General features: G+C 37.0%; 1 protein-coding gene across 3 annotated transcripts in view; it reads right to left on the reverse strand.

Moving 5' to 3' along the window:
- Window positions 1-21174, reverse strand: part of GRIP1 (glutamate receptor interacting protein 1) — a 328912-nt gene extending 307738 nt beyond the window's left edge. For all 3 annotated transcript variants that reach the window (XM_011976577.1, XM_011976576.1, XM_011976575.1), the window contains exon 1: window positions 20774-21174. In XM_011976577.1, the coding sequence (XP_011831967.1) occupies window positions 20774-20828 (55 nt within the window). In that variant the 5' untranslated portion in view covers window positions 20829-21174. The remainder of the gene's footprint in view (window positions 1-20773) is intronic.
- Between the last annotated feature and the right edge of the window lie 267 nt (window positions 21175-21441).

A 21441-nucleotide genomic window follows, 5' to 3' on the forward strand; every position in this document is an offset into this window, starting at 1 on the left:
TAATAAACACAAACATATAAGAATATTTATACAACTGACTTGTTAATGCAAAAAAACCTCTGAAAAATAAAGACAAAAGAAATCAATAAGAATGATACAAATAATACACAAGATTCTTGCCACTATTAATTAGCAAATTACTTTGAGAACTTAATGCAACCTACGCTAACCATAGGTCTGGGATGAGGACTCTCTTTGCAGCTAGAAAAAATCCTTGTAAATGTGAAGAAATGCCTAGTAAGTAAAGTATGGTAGTAATTAAAATTGTAGTCTTGTATTCTTTTAATCCATTCCTTTTGGGAGCATCCTTTTGGGGGCATGACTGCATGTGGATATGATAAGCAACCAACTTAAAATCCTTCATCTAGCTGAGGCAGGAGAATGGTGTGAACGTGGGAGGCGGAGCTTGTAGTGAGCCAAGATCACTACACTGCACTTCAGCCTGGGTGACAGAGTGAGACTCCATCTCAAAAAAGAAAAAAAGAAAAAAAGAAAAAAAGAAAAATCCTTCGGCTAAAAAGCAGCTCCTGGCCAGGCATGGTGCCTCATGCCTGTAATCCCAGCATTTTGGGAGGCCAAGGCAGGAGGACTGTTTCAGCCCAGGAGTTTGAGACCTGGGCAACACAGGGAGATCCTGTCTCTAAAAATAAGATAAAATAAAATAAAATAGCCAGGTGTGGTGGCATGTACCTGTGGTCCCAACTACCTGGGAGGCTGAGTGGGGAGGATTGCTTGAGCCTGGGAAGTCGAGGCTTCAGTGAGCCGTGATCATGCCACTGCACTCCAGTGTCAGCAACACAGTGAGATCTTGTCTCAAAAACAGCAACAACAACAAAAAGAAAAACATAAAAGGATAAAAATAAAAAGCAGCTCCTGAACTCCTTGCCTTGCTTACCCTGCTCTAGCAATACTGTCCCCCGTGATGATCCTTACATGCCAAGCTCATTCCTGCTGCATGGCTTTTGTACTTGCTCTTCTCTCTGTGTAGAATACTCTACCCCAGATAGTCATGTGGCTTTCACGTCTTGGCTCAAGTATCATCTAATCAGAGGCTGTTCCTGACTACTTCATTTCAAATAGCACTTTCCCCCTCACTCTGTAACCCCAGACCCCATGTTAACTTTCTGCGTAACACTGAGTGTGCATTTATTTGAATATTTATTGTTTTACTCTGCCATCAGAAGTGAAGCTCCAGGGATGCAGAGACAAGGCCCATTTTATTTGCTGCTGTGTAAACCCCCACCACCCAGAGTTTTATTTCATACATAGGTGCTCAATAAATATTTGTGAATGCATAAATGAAGCTCTCGTTATGCATTCCTTTTTGCAAACAACTTTGCTCTATTTGTTTCATAATAAAATACTTAAAAGTTACATTTCCACATGCATTAATACAGTGTCACATAATCCTTCACGATGTGAATATTAATGTGTTTCCATTTTATAAGCTCCTAAAAAACAACATATGCACCAGTCTCTGTATTGATTCCAATTTAATATAACCTCTATATGTACACAATCTAACAGAACAATTCTTTTACATTTAAAATTGCTGTTCATTCTGACAGTGCATTTTGTATGTTTTCTAAACATGGACATTTTGAAGATATATTTCTTGAAGGGCCCAGTTTTGTACCATATACTCACTGATGACTCAATAACTATTAACTCTTGGTGAGTTGCTGCCATGCAATTCTCTTGTAAACTCTCTTTAGTGGAAAAGAAAAAGGAGTTCTACCTTGCTTTTAGACCACAAAAATGGTCTTATATAGTATAAACTCCCAAAACGCATAGAGTTAACACACAGGTTCAACACACAAAATAAACAAAGGGTTGTTTTTCTATTAAAATGATTCTATTTGCTGTACCAAGACAGCATCAAAATAAATCAATGTTCATGCTTCTTTAGAGAGAAAAACTAAAGTATCTATTGTTTTCTATGATTCTCATGTTGATGCCTAAACGCATAAAATGTGACGGCCTCAGCCCAACTATTCTCTGGTGAACTGTTAGCTGTCTCTGAAGTAATAATCAATATTGTGTTCACATCAGAATTTTTGACTATCTTCAAACCTTAATTTGGCTATTAAAATGGTCTATAAAATTCATACCCTAAAAGAATAGGTAAATATTAAATATCAAAATCAATATCATATCTCTTATTGTAATAATGCATCTACATGTTCAAATGAATGACTGTATCTTTGTACTAGAATACTTATCAGATTTTTCTTATGTCATGGGTAAACATCCAATGCTGTTTGAGGCACTGAGGAAAAATGATTAAATTAATGAATTATTCTCTAATTGATATTTAAATCAAGAACTTATCCATCAGCTAATAACAAAGTATCAATTAGTTACTATTAATCAAGGTCTGTTAAACAAGATTTGTATTGTATAATTACAACATTTTAAACATTTATATTTCATGAAACCATAAGACTACCTAATAATTGCACAAAATTTTACAAAGCAAATTTCACATACACATTTCTCATAAACCATTTTCAGCCCACTGTTTCATATGGCAGCACATAACATATTTTTGCTGTATGAAGTGATGTTTGAAAAGAAGGCAAAGTTATTAGTTTGTCAATTTGCTTTTATTTAGATATTTATATTTATATTATTGATTGCCTGCTATGTGCTAGGTATTGAGGATACTGAGAGGAATAGGACATGGGCTATGCTCATTAGAGTAGTGGCTGTTTATGCAGAGCATCCAAGAAATTTGTGTGCATATGTTTATATGTGTGTATATATTTCTGTATATATGTATACATATGTATTACATGTATACAAATATATATTATACAAATATATCATCTTATCTCTCTAGGATATAGTTATACTCTGAACACATAAATATTGAAGTTGGAATGAATGTTACCATTTTAGGAAAATAAAAGCATAATATACAGATAAATAATGGCTTTCCTGGAAACGACAGAAACATGCTGAAGTTTCCAGCTGTGATACACCTAGAAATTCAGAAGTACTTGAAAAAAATGGCTCCTGTACAGTAATCTGAAAGTAGAACTGTCCTTCAGATTAGGAAGCAATTTCCATTGCCAATTTGAGAAATTCCAGGAAGAGCTTCCTATGCTGAATATCGACTGGCTGAAGAGTGTACAGTTCTTCCTTGGGAGGTTTAAGCCATCTGAAGTTTCCAGTGAAAAAGGCCAAGTCTTTGGAGGACCGAAACAATCAAAATCCCTAGGAGTTAATTTTTCAAGAAAGGGACTACTTCCATCAAACAACAGAAAGCTGGTTCTGAAAGCACGATTGTACGAAAACGAAAGCTTGAGAAGAGGTCTCAAAAAAAAAAAAAAAAAAAAAAAAAAAAATTGGGGGTGGGGGGAGATAGGGAAAAAAAAAAAAACCACACACCATACTTACTACTATTTTCAATTTGACGTGGGGGAAGTCCTGTCTAGAGAATTTAGCATAATCTTTTTCAAAACCTCAGAGGGCTTCCATATGAATATTAAACACCATGTAACACATATTTTACCCTTGGTATTGTCTAAAATTTCCCTGGAGTTACAGGAAAAATCAGATAAATTATACATTTTTCTTTTCCTCAAGCAAATATTTTTCTGAGTTTTTGTCTAGTTTTACATTTAGCATTACTGTAGTATCATCTCAAGCCTGTACAATGGCCAGTATTCTATCTTTATAGTTATCAACCCATTCTTCTTTCCATCTCTATCCTTAAGACATTTTAAGCCAAATGATTAACTCATCCAGAAAAGTCTTTGGCACTTAATATAATCATTTCAAGATTTCACTGTATACCATTTGGAATGGTAAAGTTTTGGCCAGAAATGATTTATATAGAACAAAGGTCTTTTCCTTCTCACACGTAACACTGTAGCCATTCCCACTCTGGGATGAGTGAAAGAATGGAGCCCTATTATTCTAAAGTATCCATACTCCTGTGCATGTAGAATGATATTAACTGTGTACCAACCTTGGAAGAATTAAGAAAATAATCAATCAAAGCATTTTCAGTGTTCTGCGGTTCAGATGAGGAACCCAGATTGAGAAAGACTGATATTTACTCCATTCAAAATGCCCTTCTAGAGAGGTTTTCCCTCTAACTGTGGCTAATATCTACGAATCCTGACTGCCCCCTTGTTATTTTCCCAGTTCATTGCCTGCTGTAGTTAAAAATTCTGCTGCTTTCCTCTCCTTCCTCTCAAGTTTCTCTCTCCACTTCCCCATTCTACAGCCCTGGCCGTCAAAAGTCTATACAAGTCAAACACAGTATGGTGGAAATCACGCCTAAACTGTTTAACCTCACATCTTTTCATAGTATCATATTCCCTTGAGGGCAAAAAAGGGGACTTTATTTTTTTATTTTATTTTTTATTTTTTATTACTATTATACTTTAAGTTGTAGGGTACATGTGCATAACGTGCAGGTTTGTTACATATGTATACTTGTGCCATGTTGCTGTGCTGCACCCATCAACTTGTCAGCACCCATCAATTTCTGCTAACAGCTGTTGAGTCAAGATTCTTGTTCATATTATACAATTTCTCCAAAGGGAAGCATAGAAGCACACCTTCCTTTGGATGACTGGGTGACTTACTTCATGATGCATTTTCCATATTTTGTGGTACACAAGCCCGTCCCTTCCTAGGATTCGATAAGAACCACTTTAAAAAATTTCTATTGCTTACCTAAATGTTGAAAAAGATCTCATGAAAATAACCTCTTCCTACCAGAATACTTGATATTCTATCCTGTTTCTTTTCATAAAAACAAAGCAATGGTAAGCCTGAACCACTCAATCTAATCTCTTGCATTAAGAAGCTAGTTTTCCACTGTTGATTACTGCTCTACCCTTCCTTATCTCACTGAGATGACGTTAGACATTTTGTCGTGTTCATTGATCTTTTCTGCCTTTGATTCCATAAACAGGAACCATCTATGAGTCAAGCTGTACAATCTTGGATTAAAGCCCAGGCTATCAATGCTTTTTCAAAGGGTGTGCCATAATACTACTGTCAGAATCAGTTTGGATAAGAATGCTTGTTTGACAGATCAAATTCTAATTCTAAATGGTATAGCATCCCCTTTCTCATTAACCTTTATCACAGCAACTTGATAATGTTCTGAGATCAATTGGAATTATGCCCACAAGCTCTACCAAATTGAAAGATGACTATCATCCTTTATGCCATTGTTTTGTTTTGAAGTTGTATTGATTATTGTCATAAAGAGCTTAGCATAGATACAATAATGATAAAATGCTTATATTTTGTGAACATTCTCTAATGTATAAATGAAAAACTGAACCTCTTCCCAAAAGTTTACTTATTCATCTATAGGGGTGGAAGGTACATTGTGTAGAGAATTTAACTTGCCAGGCTTCAGGCTTCCCAGGAAGAAGCTGTATTCAAAAGTAGAGTGTATGAAGGTCATCTGCCTCTTTCACCATCTGGGGGGCCAATCAGTAATAGCTGCCTTTTAAATGTTATGAGTTCAAATCATCTCTTTTTGCTTCACGACATAGAGCTTAATGGTTTGATAGAATTGACTTGAAATGATTTGATAGATTCAAAATGCAGACATCTCTGCACTTTGGAGGTATGTGTGGGGTGGGTGAAGGAGTCCGATTCAACTACAGACATGTCTGTAGTTTATTTCTTTGCAGAAGTGAGTGGGGAGACTCTGTTTAGGAAAGAACTTGTTAGGCTCCTAAATTTTTGTAACAAAGTGAAAACTTTGCCTTCCACGCATCTGAACTTTAAAGTATGTGTGTCTAATTTTGTAAACAATACCAGAGAATACTGGCACAGGAGGCAATTCTCAAAATTCATTGAGACATTTTCCCTTTGCACCTGCCAAGTGTGCACTTGAAACAACTTGCATTTGAAAGCCACTGTCTAAGGATCTAAGAATGGCTGGTGCATCTATGCTCCAACCTGTGTTGAGATAAATGAATGCTTTCCAAAGTCTGGTTTCTGCAGTGTTAGCGCTACTTGAAGAAAGGTCCTATCACCAAATAAATTGGGAAAATACTGAGTTAAATAAAATTATGGGATTTATTTTCTACCAAACTTCTAAGGGTCTTTAATATGCTAATACGGTTTTGAATCTACAAAAGGGAGATTACATATTTTTTTTTGCATTTCCAAGATAATTTAACTCGAACCCATTTCTGATGGAGTAACTATTAACATTTAGCAGAGTTAGTTTTATGAAGAACAAAGGTTGGGAAACGCTGAGCTAGAGCTCCAAAAATCAATATGCTCAGACTCTACTACCTGCATTTCCTGAAGAGATTACATCCCTGCATTATGACGTCATATTGTGTCCTTGGCTTTGTAGTGAGTCAACAAAGAAAGAGTTTTAAAAATAACTTCATCTTTTTGCCATACCATAATTATAGTCTCTAACATACATTAGATAAACATTCATAGTATATATTCCTTCTAGAATTTGTTGCCAGGTATGATTATCTCTCCAGGTTCACTAATGGGCAATGAGATTTACCATCACAGTAAGAGCTTCCCCTGCCTAACCCTCAAATGCTAGAGAACTAAAATGTGCCTTAATATAACAAGAAACATATTCTGGGTTGCTGAAAAATTTTCTTCCTAAATAATATTTTGTGTCTTTTATATTATAATTGGGTATCTTGATGTTTAGCTTCCTTATCATTAAGCTGGGTTAATAAATTTCACCTTAATAATTGTGGTGAGGAATGTAAGGTATGAACATTTAATTGACATTGTTACATAATATACCCAGTTTAGTATCTCAGTTATGATAAGCATGAAATAAATGGTAGCTATTGTTATTAGTAATGTTAATATTACTTTTAATTGTTTTGTTTTTTTCTTTTTAATGTTAATGGTATAGGAGAGTAAAAAATAAAAAGTAAAAGTTTTCTTCCTGCATTCTTTCTCTCCCTCATTCCCCTTCCTCAATAGGATTTTTTTTTTTTTCTTTTTACTGCTTCAGTTTCCAAACTTCTGAAAATGCCAAAATAAATGTTGCAATTTCTTGGCTTACTAGGTTTTCTTTTCTTTTCTTTTCTTTTTCCTTTTTCTTTTTAGACAGGGTCTTGCTGTGTCACCCAGGCTACAGTACAGTAGGGCGATCACTGCTCACCAGTGTAGTCTCGACCTCCCTGGGTGAAGAGAACCTTCCACCTCAGTCTCCCAGGTAGCTGGCACGCACCATTACATCTGGCTAATTTTGTAATTTTGTGTAGAGACAAGGTCTTGCCATGTTGCCTGGGCTCGTCCTGAACTCCTGTTCTCAAGCAATCGCCCCATTGCAGCCTCCCAAAATGCTGAGATTATAAGTGTGAGCTAACACACCCAGCCAAAATAAACTTTTTATTACAATACAGCATACACAAAGAAAAGCACACAATTCAAAAACGAACAACAAGATAAGTTTTCCGAAAGTGAACATACCCATATAATCACAACTTAGAATACGAAAAAGCACAGCTCTGGTATCCCCGTAAGTGTGCATGTCCTCCCTGAAGTTAACCACTATCCTGACTTCTACCCTCATAGAGAGATTTGGAATGGTTTTGAGCCCTGTCATAAATGACATCATATACATTTTTCCTGTTTAGCTTCTTTGACTCAACATTATGTTTGTGACAATCATCCATTTTATTGCATGGCAGAGTGGTGCGTAGTATGCCAATAATTACCACATGTATTTGTCCATTCTACTGTTAAGCGATATTTGGGTTGTTTCCAGTTTTGTGCTATTACAAACAGTGCTGCTAGGACCATTCTTGTACAAGTCTTTTGAGTCATGTAGCACGTATTTCTGTTAGGTATAAAACTAGGAGTGGGACTGCTGGACCATATGATATGCATACGTTCTGTTGCAGATACTACCAGTTTTCCAAAAGTAGTAGTATCAAATTATACTTCTATGAGCAGTATATGAAAGCTCCAATTGCTTATATCTAGGCCAACTTTTCATACTGTCAGTCTTTTTAATTGTAGTCTTTTTTTCTTACCATGTCAACTTCACATGGTATTTTACAACATATTCTATGTACGTTAACGCAGTTAGCCCTATACTTCCCTGCACTTGTCTTTCCTCCACAAACATAAAGCTAGTCAGGTATGTAACTATCTTTATATTATAAAAATTTATGTTAATAACATTTATGTCCCTTTCCTAGTTATAACTGAGTTTTGTGCTTTCTCTGTACAGATATAATGTAAAATTTTAAATATGAATAACAATTATAAAATGATGATTATGTACATATTTTTCATTGGAGAATCAAATAATGTGATGAAATCCCTAAAGCAGGAGATGCATTCTATACTCCTAAATCTGTGCTACTCAATAGAGAATCTTTCAAGTATAAAGGTCAAGTTCATTTGCCAAAAGTTTTTCAAAAACATGACACATTTTACATTGCTTCATATTTGGATTTTTACCTTCTTGTCCAACTTTTGTCCCCCTTAGGATTTCTATTTGCCTTTCTTTTTCTTGTTGACAAAAGAAAACATTATATCTTTACTTTATCATTAATTGTATACATTATTAAAATTCTATCATATTATGATTAATTAGTCATCATTAAGAAATCCACATTCTTCATCAGGCCTTCCGCCTTGACTCTGACGATTGGTTCTCATTTGCATTGACTGTACTCTACTATATAACTGCCATTCTGGGATATCATTCCACTGCACTCTTAAATTAGATCCACAGCTTCAGGACTTTAACGCTTTCCTCTTTCCTAGATTACTTCTATTTACATTTTTGCTTAAGTATAATCTCCAGTCATTTTTTTTCTGAAAGCATGTGTTAGATTTATATTTTCTGAATCATTGCATACCTAAAAATGTATTTATTTTATGCTCACCCTTGATAGACATTTTTAGGTTTGAAGCATTTATTCTCAAATATTGAAAGCTTTTTAAAAAATCTGGTATTGATAAAAATCTGACACAAAGTTGATTCTAATTCCTTTATAGGAAACCTATTTTTATTTCTCTTGAGAAGTTCTTAGGATCGTCTCTCTTTCCATGATGTCCTGGAAGAGGATTCGCTTATGTCTTTGTTTAGTAATTTTGCTTAGAGCTCAAAGGGCCCTTTCAATCTGAAAACATGTTTGAATTTGGAGAATTTACACCAATCATTTCCATTATAATTTCTTTCCCTTTTTCTCCTCTGTTCTCCAAATTATTTTTAGGTTGATGTTGTATCGATCCAATTGATCTTCTATGTACCTATGTTTTTCAACTATTTGCCTTAACTTTGTCAACTGTTTCTTTTAGTGAATATTAACTTTAGCAGTCACAGTTTTTTATATTCTGTGAATTCTGTATATTTCTCTTTTGCTCCCTTGTCATATAGCTGGTCATGTTTTGTGTGATACCTTCTTGAATGCAATATTTACTAAAATGCTTCTGAGGCCACTCATTAGAATTTTTAAAAATCTCTCTTTTGTTCTTGAATCACCTTTTCTTTCTTCAGGTCAGTTGTTAGTCCAAAAAATGTCAATGACCCCTAAAAGTTATCAGTTTACATTTATTAATAAAGAACTAGGTTGCCTAAGACAAGTAGCTGGTGTGAGTTATAGCACTATGTTTTCTTAACCACTTTTTCCCCAGGATAACAGGGCAGCATCACTGGCAGACTTCACCCAAGGCCTCGGGTGGGGGACAGGCAGCAGGACGAGCAGGCGGTACACTAGGCTACTCCTCAACTCCACATCAAAATGGGGAGGGCTTTCTTGGGGGGTCATCACTACAGATCCATGAATTTCTTAAGAGATTGGCTTTCTAATTTTAGATTAGGGAACGATAGGGAAGGTGATGAAGGTGAAGGAGGTGTTCAATTTTCTCAGCTGTTCCATCCTTCAAAAAATCATCTTGTTCTCTGTCTCCTTCCTCTGCCTGCTTTGCAAAAACAACCCAAGTTTGAAGCCTGTCTGTGGTTCCATGGCCAGGAAGTGTGGCTCCTCCCTCTACTTTTCTTGTATTTGCTCTGGATTGTAATGTCTGCTTGGTTTATCCACTTTCCATCTTCCAGACATTTCTGAAAATCTCATGTTTCTTGATACCCTTTTCTCCTATTTTTAGAACTACACTTTTTACTTATGCTGATATTTGGGATGTAGCTGAGGCAAAAGTTTGTTGTCAGTGTGCCTTGAGTCACTAATCCTGATATAGATTTTAACATTTGGAAGACATACATTTAAAATAAACAAATAAATATCATCTATATAAAATATCACAAGGAATTAATCAGTCTTGGAAACTATCTTTAGTCTGATACTTTCTAAGTCTTCATAGCTTGTAAACCAAATTTATCAACAAACCATTTAGAAAAACAAAGGCAATAAATGAAATTCATTTTTGATCTGTATGAAGTCACCTAGCTTTATAGATTAGGAAAGACTCAATTCAATCAGAAACTCTGTGGGGTCCTAGATACTCCCCAGATTGAATTCAATTGGGAATTCTGTCATGCAGAATTTAACAATAGTTTGTCCTTCAGCCTCCAGCTGCCTGGTGCTGTTTCTGGTCCCCTGCCAGTATTTTCCTCCAGACAGCCTTGAGCAGGCTTTGGGAGGAGGAGGGAAAGGAGGAAGGTACGGAACACCCCTCTAGTTAAAAGGGAAATTGGGAAATCAGCAGATGTTAGAGGATACTAAAGATCCTCAGAAAAGGCCGAGTGCAGGAGTAGCTCATGCATGTAATCTCAGCACCTTGGGAGGCCAAGGTGGGAGGATAGCCTGAGTCCAGGAGTTCAAGATCAGCCTGGGTAAACATAGGGACACAGGGAGACCTCATCACTACCAAAAAAATAAAAATAAAAATTGAAAAAAGAAGAAGAAGAAGAATACCAGTGTGGTGGGGTCTTAGCTACTTGGGAGTGGGGGCAGTGGTGGGGAGGCTGCCAAGACGGGAGGATTGCTTGGGCCTGGGAGGCTGAGGCTTCTGTAAGCCAAGATTGCACCACTGCACTCCAGCCTGGGCAACAGAGAGACCCTGTCTCAATATAAACAAATAAGCAAACAATAAAAAGATCCTCAGAATATTCCTGGAACTTTCTTTCTTCGTGTGATGTGAAAAATCAAGAACTCTGATGAAAAGGAAAGTCATTATCTGAAACACTCCAAGCCCAAAACAAATGTGTGGGATTGGTTAAGCGAGGAGATCTTTAAAAATTAACATCATTCGGCTGGGCATGGTGGCTCATGCCTGTAATCCCAGCACTTTGGAAGGTCAAGGCGGGCAGATCACTTGAGATCAGGAGTTTGAGACCAGCCTGGCCAAAATACAAAAAATTAGCCGGTGCTGAGACTCTGTCTCAACAAATAAATAAATATTAACATTATCCATTCAACAGATACTTATTGGGTATTTTCTTTGCAACAAATACTTCGTACTTGCCAGTGACATAATGATAAGTAAAGCATGGATACTAATTTTCAAGGAATTCATAGTCTGATGGTTGTATACAGATAAACATAGAATTATCATCAAATTTAGAAAGCATAATGAAAGCCATCTACACAGGTTTATGAATACACAGAGCAGGAGTACCTATTCAGTGGTGTGCTGGTAAATGTTTAACAAGCTGCTTTGTCAGGGGTAAGGGCATGCTCTGATTTATAGCATTCACCAATTTCTCTGGTGTAAATACTCCCACTATGGCCAATTTCAATCTACCAACTTGATGTCATTGAATGTGGAGTTGCTAAGAGATGTGTGGCACACCATTATAGAGTAGCTCTCCCACATAGACACAGTAGACTTCGAGAGCATAGAACATAAAATATAGTAACGATTAGAAAGTGATGAACTGTTAGTATTCATTACCTCTGTTTTTAATATCAATATCAATGAAAATTTATATAATTTTAAATAATTGTGTTTAAAAGCTAGTTCAAAAAATTCTTTAACATTCAACAATTGGCTCCATAGAAGACTTCAACCAATGAAGTCTACTCTTCATTGTGGGCTAGGGCAACAGACTTTCTGCACCTTACTTATCCTTTGCATAAGTAGATCTATGTCCATTAGCATTGGAAGAAGAAAAGTAACAGAAGAGAAGAGAGAGCAATGAGAAGACTGGAGATGCTCAGAACATTGTACCTTATATCAGCAGAAAACTTTAAAACCCTGCCTTTCAACTATTCTCTCCATACAAAAACCTTCTGCATAAAGGGAGAAGGAAGGGAAAAATCAGTTAGCCCTTAGCTCCCTAAATAGTAAGGACAGAAAAATCACATGAAAATTATAATATTAATTTCCATCCCCATGGAACATTCCTTCCAGTCTATGCTGATGTGGACTGCCAAGGAGGGCAGAGTCGAGGACTTAACAAAATATCCACTGGAAATCCTACGTTAGCAGTGGCACTCATAACTTCACACAGGGCTGCAGGCTCAGATCTGCAGGGGTGTTCAAACAGTTCTGTGGAATGCGAGCAACTCAGGAGTGGACTCAGCAAATGGTTGAGTCAACTGTCATTTTTAAACCATGTCTTCAAAACTCTCACCAAAATGTCTACACACAAATGCGCTATATCCTGTATCAGGCCTCTTTTGATTGCAAATAACAGAAAGACCTGGCTTTAATAGGCTTAGGTGTTAAAGACATTTAATGGGTAACTTAATTGAAGAAGTCTAGGGGAGAGCTCCCTTAAGGTAGTTCTTGACCAGAGGCTGAAGTGATGACACTCAGATATGGTGTCTCTTTATCTTTTGGATCCACTACCATTTTCAGACAGGCTCTGCCCTCAAAGTCACAGGAAGGCTATAGCAGTTACATCGCCCTTATATCTGCTCAGCTTCTCCCTTCCAGCAGCTGAGTAAAATTCCTGGGCTGTCTCTGGTTGAAACATGTCTAATTGTGGCATCTCTATGAAGCTGCCAATAGATGAGGTCCATGGCTCCCAAACTCAGCTAACACAGTAAAGTCACCTGGGGAATGTGTTAAAATTCCAAAGAAGAGGCCACACTTCCAGGCAATTAAATCACAATCTCTGGGGTTGAATCCAGGCAACACTATTTTCTTAAGGTCACAAGGTAATTCCAATGCAGAGAAAAATTTAGAAACCCCTGGACTGGGTGCTCATAAAAATAGGAGATTTTAGAGTCATCTTCTGATTTACTAAGAAAGTCAAGTTTGATTAATTTCCTTAATGCCCACCTCAAAGTCTTTCTTCCTACGCTTTCTTGTCTCTGTGACAGGAGTGTCCCTCTTGCTCACCCTAGCTGGCTACCATCTGTATCCTGGTCTCACATTCACCCTGTCTTGCCTGGTTCTAGAGTTCATCCCTCTTCTAGTTTCCATCTTGAAATTTTGCCTCCCTACTGGTTCTATCCTTTAAAAAAATGCTCAGATTTCTCCCAGCCTATAATAGGCTTCCTTATCTCCTTTGGCCCCACCCTCCACCCCCACAGGCTGCTGCCCATCTATAGCCTAACCTTCACCTTCAGACCGTCTTAGAAGAGTGGTCTGCCCTTGTTGCCTTTAATGCAGAGAGTCCTTATAATCTGGTTTGGACATCAATACTCTGTGAAAACTGTTCTCTCAAAGGTCAGCAATGACCCACTTACAAAACAGAAAGGCTGCTTCTCGCCTTTCCTTCTCTCATCTTTGCTTTGGTTTTTGGATATTATGGTATCCAAATGCTGTTTCTCTCACTGTTTTTCTCTCTGCCACATCTATTAGCTTAAGAAAGCCTTGGGAAAAATGTGTGGGATGTCTATCCTAAACACATTTCTCAGAAAATATGTATCAGAAGACTTGAAAGTGAAGATACATGAAAGCAACAATGTAAAGCACAAAATAAATTCTTTAAAGACAATACAGTATCACGTATTAGACTGAAAACTGGGAAACAAACTAGAGATATATAATCCACATAAGGAAATACTACAGAGACAGTAACAGTTTCCTACGACAAGTATGTGCTAATGTGCACAAATAGGCAGAATATTAGCAAGAAGATGTAAGACAAAGTATGTATTACACATATAGTATAACTTCAACTTATTAAAAAGCATAATAATAATTTGTAAACCAATTTGTTTCCTTCCATTGGTTTCCATTATTATGATGACAACATATCCTTAGTGATATTTAGTTTTACCTTTTCTCCTAATATATCTGTTTTGAAAATGAATAGAAATTTCCTTAGTACAAATGTAACTTATTGTATTCTTCATATATTCAGCTATTTAATAATCTAGTTGGAATTATTAGTAAGAAGTTCTTTTTCATTTTCTAATACCCCAAGCTTTGTCTGAATTTAGGTAGTCATCACTGACTGAGACATCCAAGACCACTGTTTTTATTGCTTTTTGTAATGGCAAGGTCAAAGTTTCCTTGGTTTGAAGGGTGCAGTAACATCCTTTAAGGAGCTACATGTAATAAATATCTGGGTGCATTTTTCTTTTGGATATATGCGATACTGAAACTTAAATAATTGTTTTAAAAATCTGTAAATATTTTCTTCTGTATATTTAATAAAGCAGCAGTTACTAATTTTAAATTTAACATAATTCTCATGTATATGGGCAAAATAATGGTAAGAAACTAAAAGAGAGAAAAAGTTGGGATCCAAACACTGACTGCTTGTCTATTCCTAGAAAATAGTATTTTGCCTCCTCTCAAATAGTGGGAAGTTATCAGATTATATTTTTTGCCAGAATAACGTGAATTTACTAAGATAAAAATTTCAAATAAATCAACTGTAGTAGAAAATTAAATCATTTTGTTATAGCTAACATGAGTATAAAACAGTTTTCACAAGTAATTTTTAATTTACAGATTAAGAAACTGAGATTTAGTGCGGGAAATTGAGTTTTTTTGTTTGTTTTTGCCACACAAGTAAAAACAGGAAAGCTAGGAAAGGCTGACACATCTTCTGATTTCTAAGTCTATTCTACTTCCCCTACCATAAGGAATGCTGAGAGATTAGTGAGGTGTTGAGTTGGTCGATTTCTCTTTATTATTCTAGATGGGCAGGTCTGTGGTTTCTATCCCTTTCTAGAATAGAAAAAACAATGGCAAAAATGAAACATTGCGGTTCCTCCTGTCCTCCAAACTTTGTGATCTTAGGAATGATCCTTAACTTCTCTGAACCTCTTCTTTTTCATCTGTATGGCAGGGATAATGATGATAGTATTGCAAGATTTAAATGAGTTAGTACATGTAAAATGTTTAGAAAAGTACCTGGCAGAAAGTAAGTGCTCAATAAACATTAGCTATCCTTATTTCCATTCTTCCTCCTAAACATTTCCCAAAAGTATATAAGTTAATAGATTAGAATGCCTATCCTACATTGGCCTTCCTTTTCCTAGTAACGAACCAGATATTTCTTCCTAATCTGCCATAATCTTATAAGAAGGGTATAGACTCCTTCTTGTTCATAGGGAGTCATATGAGGCATAGCCAAACATTCCCTCTGGAGGATGGGTACCTCCTGGAAGGAGGTAAAGTACTCTAACAACCAATTCCCATTTGGAAGACAGGGGAGAAATAAATGTGCTGTTATGATAAGTCTAACCAGTTACATAAAAGAAAAGCTTCAGTCCACTGGAGAGTAAAGTGGTCCAAGTCACTGTTCAATGTAAACCCCCTCAAAGCAGTGGACTAGAAGCACAGCAAGAAATCCATCACAATCCTGACCATGAGCAGAACTTGTGCGAGAACAAGACCTGCCTGGGACCCAGATGCAGCACTCTCCTGTTTAAGTGGCATCTCTCTATTTATGAGAGAAATATGCCCCATGCCCTAGCAACAGATGACACTCCAATAAAACAAGGCAGACTTAACTTTGTGAAATATCTAGTAAGTGCATATTATTTTTAAAAGTTGATAGGCTAGAAAGATAAATATGTTAAATGCACTAGCTGTGATGATATGAAATGAAGGGGTGGAGGCAAAGGAGAAAGAACATGTTTGTAGGTGAGATTTGGAAAAGGGTGGAAAGTTAATGAGGTGGAGGATACAGTTAAGTTGTTCCAGATGGCAGGATCTGACAGAGGAGGCCAATGAGGGTTAGCAGAAGGGATGAGGATGGGGAGACAGGAGAAATGAGATCCAGCAGAGAGAGCATTCTCAACCCAGATGATTATCAATTCTGAATCATATCACAGAGTGGATGAGGAACCATTAGAGAAGACTGCTGAAGGAGCCACAAGGCTAGACACAGACAGATGGGAAAGAGCAGAGCAACCAGAACTGAAAATCCAAGGCCATCAGCAAAGGAGCCATCATGTTCAGAACACTGATACTGAGCTCTGTGGTGGATTCAGAATTCCTTGGATTAAAAGATTCTGCAGATGAGAAAAGATGGGAAATATTTTTCCTCTTCCATTAAGACAAAACATTTAAATGTGTTTCTTTAATTAAGATTACACTTAGGAAATTAGTTTCTAAATAGAAGAACTTTTAAACACAGGATGAGTGTCAGAGTTTAAAGGGATTTATACGTCACCTGAATAATCCATTAAAAGTTTATCAGACAAACTTTAAAACTGTTCTTGTTGGAGAGAATTGAGAATAAGTTTGCTGGTTGTCTGGGATGGCTGAGTTTCAGTTCTCTCTGGAAACAAGTCCTAGATGAATGTCTGACCTTCCCTTTCAAGCGTAATGATTCCATGACTGGGGCAAATGTAGGGAACAATGACTGAAAAAAATGAGTGTAAGTGTGATCACAACCCAGCCTCTTAATCTTGCTCAGTGCCAGTGGAGAGCAATACCCATCCACGTCCAGGCAGCAGAAAAGGAGAAAAGATACTGAGGTTGGGAGGAGAAATCAGGAAAAACAGAGGGAGGGTGAAAGAAAATAGAATGCACAGCAGGGAGCAGTTCCCTGCCAGCCACAGATGTCTCACTCAGACACCACATTGGGATGAAGGTCAACGGGGCTGCTTATAGTTTGTTAGTGGGAAAGGGACAGGGAGAGTTAATTCTATTTTAGGCCATATGTGTATTTGGGAAGAGAGAGAAAGTGAAGATAAGTAGAAAATAAAATGACACTTAGGCCAGCTATGATAAACAATGTTGAAGTCTATACTAAAGTGAAGGCAGATATTTCCAACGTGAGCTTTGAGCCAGTAGAGAGAAGATAGAGAGAGAGGGTGGGTGGCAGCAAAACAATGAAAGGTGCCCAGAGCTGTGCTCCCTGTGGAATGTCAGTAAATATTAATTGGCTGATGTTGGCGTTGGTAGGCAGAGTGAAGCTTGTGAAAGAAAAATGCCATTGCCAGTGGAGCACCAAAGTTCAGATCTCTGAGCTGGAAACGGCAGCACCTGAGCAAGCAGCAGAGTCACACCCAGTATCACCACAGAAAGTGATTCTCTGCATATGAGGCCAACCTGTCTCAAGGAAGAGTAATCACACAATCATGACAAGAGAAAAAGAACAAAGTCTACAGGAGCCATGAAAATATCTCCACTTCTCTGAGAACATACTCCCTTCTCCTGAGGTATGGTAGCCCCTAGCTGAGAAACCAGGGCTGTCCCAGGTAAACAGCTGTGAAGGCAGGTGCCAAGAAGCCTAGATTTACCTGCTCCAGAAAATCCTATTGTCAGATGTCTCTGGAAACCTCAGAAAATGTTATTTTGGGATTTGGCTCTAAGGTTAGGTAATCGGTAGACTCTCATTCTGGAGGAAGAAAAGAAGAACAGCATTGCTTCTTTAGATTTCAATAGTAGATGGGAAAGGGAATGCTTTTGACGGTGCTTGGTGTTTCCGTGAACCAAAGGTCCTCTCATAATGGCAGGCATGGGCCTTTTGGGTAAAGGTTATTTTCTTGCTCTTGTTCTACATTGGTAGGTACCTGATAAGGCAAAATGATTGAAATAGCAGCTTGAAACGTTAATAAGAAAATGACTCAATTCCCAAGTCAGAGAAGTGCTAAGTTCACCTGAAATATATTCTACTATAATACTGTGGGTCAGTGTCTATGTGGCATGATCCAAGGACTTGTCTAGAAATATATGGTTTATACATCTTTTAAAATTACATCTGACCTAAAGAAAAAATATTTATTGTTCAATAACATATTGATTTTAAAAATGCTTCTTACACCAGCCCAGAATTCTAAGTGCAAAAAGGTCAGTGTCAGGCACACGGTAGGTACTTAATCGATATTTGTTAAATATATATTAGATATATGTAGAATGTAAGAATCAAGTAAAAATATCAACAATGTGAGTGTTTGTAGAAAATTGTTTCCCTTTCATTCCATCATTTTCTCCTTAAGAAAACTAAGAAGAAATCGCAATTGTCATATTGCTTTTTCTTGTGGGTGATATCAACCACAAATAGCAAAGTAGTTTTGGAGTCATGAAGCAAACTTCCCCCTGCTAAGATCTGGGTAAGGTTTTAGCCAAAAGAGGTCTAATAAAGCTCTCAAAGCACTTCCTAGGAGCTCACAGAAGATTCAAAGGCCCTATTACTTTCAACTAGACAAATCCAATTCATTTTAACAAACAGTTTCGAAGTGCCTACTAAGTGTAAGGCCTTGTGCTAAATGTCTGGAAGAGTGAGTGTTAGATGGGGCCCTCAATAGGTATAAAGAAATATGTATGCTTGGGAATTGAGGGTGAGGATGTGGGAGTTGTGTGAATAGGGAGAATGGGACAAGAAACTTCAAGTGTACATCCACCCCTGTCCCCAAGAACACTCCTGACCCTAAAAGAAAGGTCATTTTAATATTGTAATTACATATGTTTCCTGGTTTTATTATTACAGCTTAAGAAAACAGCACCACAAGTATGGGTAGGGTGCTAGAACTCAATGAATCCACTTTGGAACAAGCAGCATGGTGGAACTTGAACTTTGTTGGACAAGACTGGAGCAGGTGGCAAGGCAAGGTACCGTGTTACTCAGGCGCATTATTGTAAGTATTTGGACAGCCAGTCAAACACGAAGAAGAGCCCAATTATGGCAAAATTGATTCTGCATAGAGATTTTATTTTAATGATCAACTGGCAGTCTTAAGTTAAATACCAAATAGAGCAGATATAAAGATTTTGGAAAAAAGTGTCAGGTAGCAACTCCAAAGCAGGTACCGATACTTTCCTCAATTATCTAGATTTTTAGCAACTATATTAACAAACACTTAAATCTCCTTTCAATGCAGGAGATCAATGATTCCATAAAATTCAGAAAACTGGGAAAGTAAAAAATATTTGTAAGAAGTATAAATTGCTTGGGTTCACTCTCTTCCTAGTATGTAGGACTTATAAAAGAACTGATATAGATAAATAGAAAATAATGATTGTTTCATGTTTATGATGTAAGAAGAGCATTAAATTCTCAACATCAAGATAAGTAAATGCCAAAATTAGGTCTGAAAAGAACTTTTCAGAATAAGAGGCCTGTCTTTAAAAGTCTTAGCTAAAACCGTAACAGAAAGGATAGTCTCTTAGTCATGATTTACAAACAGAAATTGTACCTTTGTACCAATTGTAGAGGATAAAGTCAAAACAGAATTTACAGCCTCGGGCTAACAGCCTAATTTAAAATGGATAATCTTCCCCATATTTCCCCCAAAGTACCTTTTAAAGGACTCACTCTGCTATCCAAACAACTTGCAAATGCATTCGGGAAGTTGGTCTATAGTATTTATTCTCTTTCCTGTTATTGACTCAAGATCTATTTCTCACTATTTGCTTTGTGTTCATTCTTCTGCCAAATAAAATATTAATTGCATTTTTAGCTGCACTGCTGGTGATCAAAGAACTCTGATATGTCAAGCTAAACTGATAGAAATAGCATCCATTAACATATTTATAGGTTCGGAGCTTCTAGAACATAATTATATCCATGAATTAATTACTCAACAGTACTCTATATTACAGGCTGAAAAAGAAAGGCATTTGCAATGAAATACATTTACTCAGAATGAAGTTTTTTTAAATAATAAATTTTCTCTAAGGAAGGTTCTATCTAAAGGAAATAAGGCAAGAGAGCTCACATATCTATATGGACACAAGACAAGATTTTAAGGCATCCATTTACTAACTTTTCAATAGAATGCTCACAAAGTAAATGAGACGGCACATCCAGAATGGTTCAAATACAATAATGCCTTAAATATTACAGAGAAATTTAATTACCATTTTAGAGTTCTAAGAGTGACAATCTGAAGCTATTAATTTTTGATAAGATTCCGAGCAGATTTTTACTTGCAAATAAACTTCTAATATTACATAGGACCAAAGTATTTGGAATGACATACTTTTCTGGACATGCAATTCTAACACATAAAGAAATTAAAGCTGTCCAGGGAAAAAGCTGTCCAGGGAAAAAGATGTTGGAAATTAATAGAACAAACAATTATTCTGTGGATCCACCAGCTATGCGAGTCCTGAATCTGCCAGCTGCATTTAGTATATGTATCACAGAAAGGACAGTAACACACACTTGACTTCTCTTGACCAGTTAATCAGCATGCAAAATGACGGTTTCCCACAATAACTTCAGCACCGGACCCAAACACATTCTCTTTTCAGCAAAGAATGAAGTCATTAAAAAAAAAAAAAAAAAAAAAAAATCACACAAGCTGCTTTCATGATTTCAGCACAAACACAACCAGGATGTAAGGACAGAAAGCAAAGCCGAGTCTACCTCTACATATGTATCTATACATATTTCACTGAGTTCTTTGTTGCCTGACAATAAATTGTAAAGGCAGTCATATTTGAAAGTAAAAACCATTAAACTGTGTTTATAGAATACTGCAACAGACTCACTGAGGGAATAACAAGGAAAGCACGATACCTTTAGTAAGTCGCCTTAGAATCTGACAACGGCATTTAAAAGAGACAGCTATCATTCTTGCTCACTGCTTTCTGTGGCAAAGTGTACTCAGGGCTCTGCTCTGGTGGCTGCAGCAGCAGCAGCATATGAATTCCTTGCGCACATACCAGGAGAAAGGTAGTCCCAGTGGGGAGTGACAAAGCTTAATTCCTCTTGGCTGATGCAGAGGTCCGCTACATGTCATCTGGTAAATCTGTGTCATTCACTACTACCACCACCCCTGCCCGCCACAGCCTCCTCCCCCTTCACAATCACAATGGCTTAGAAAGTAATGCCGTTTCGATAGCAACAAAGCACCAAATTGTATAAAGCAGGGACGATGCTGGGAGAGGAGCCATTCCATAAATCTAACACTAAGCACTGAGCAGTGCACTCTGTTTAAGGCAAAAGGCTATGTATCCAGTCAGTTCAGCCACCATCAGCCCCTTTCCTTCTCAGCATCAAGTCAGTGTCCTTTATATGTCTCATTTAATGGGAAATGCAAGTGAAATGCTTGCACTCTTACTTTAGGAAGAAATGCATGGATCATATACTATGTTCTTTAAACAACAACAAAAAGAAAAAAAAAAGGAAAGAAAAAGAGGGAGGGCCGTTTATATTTGGGATTGAGGAAAGAATCATAGTTTTGC

This window comes from Mandrillus leucophaeus, unplaced genomic scaffold (genome assembly GCF_000951045.1).
Source record: "Mandrillus leucophaeus isolate KB7577 unplaced genomic scaffold, Mleu.le_1.0 Scaffold169, whole genome shotgun sequence".
Lineage (NCBI taxonomy): Eukaryota > Metazoa > Chordata > Mammalia > Primates > Cercopithecidae > Mandrillus > Mandrillus leucophaeus.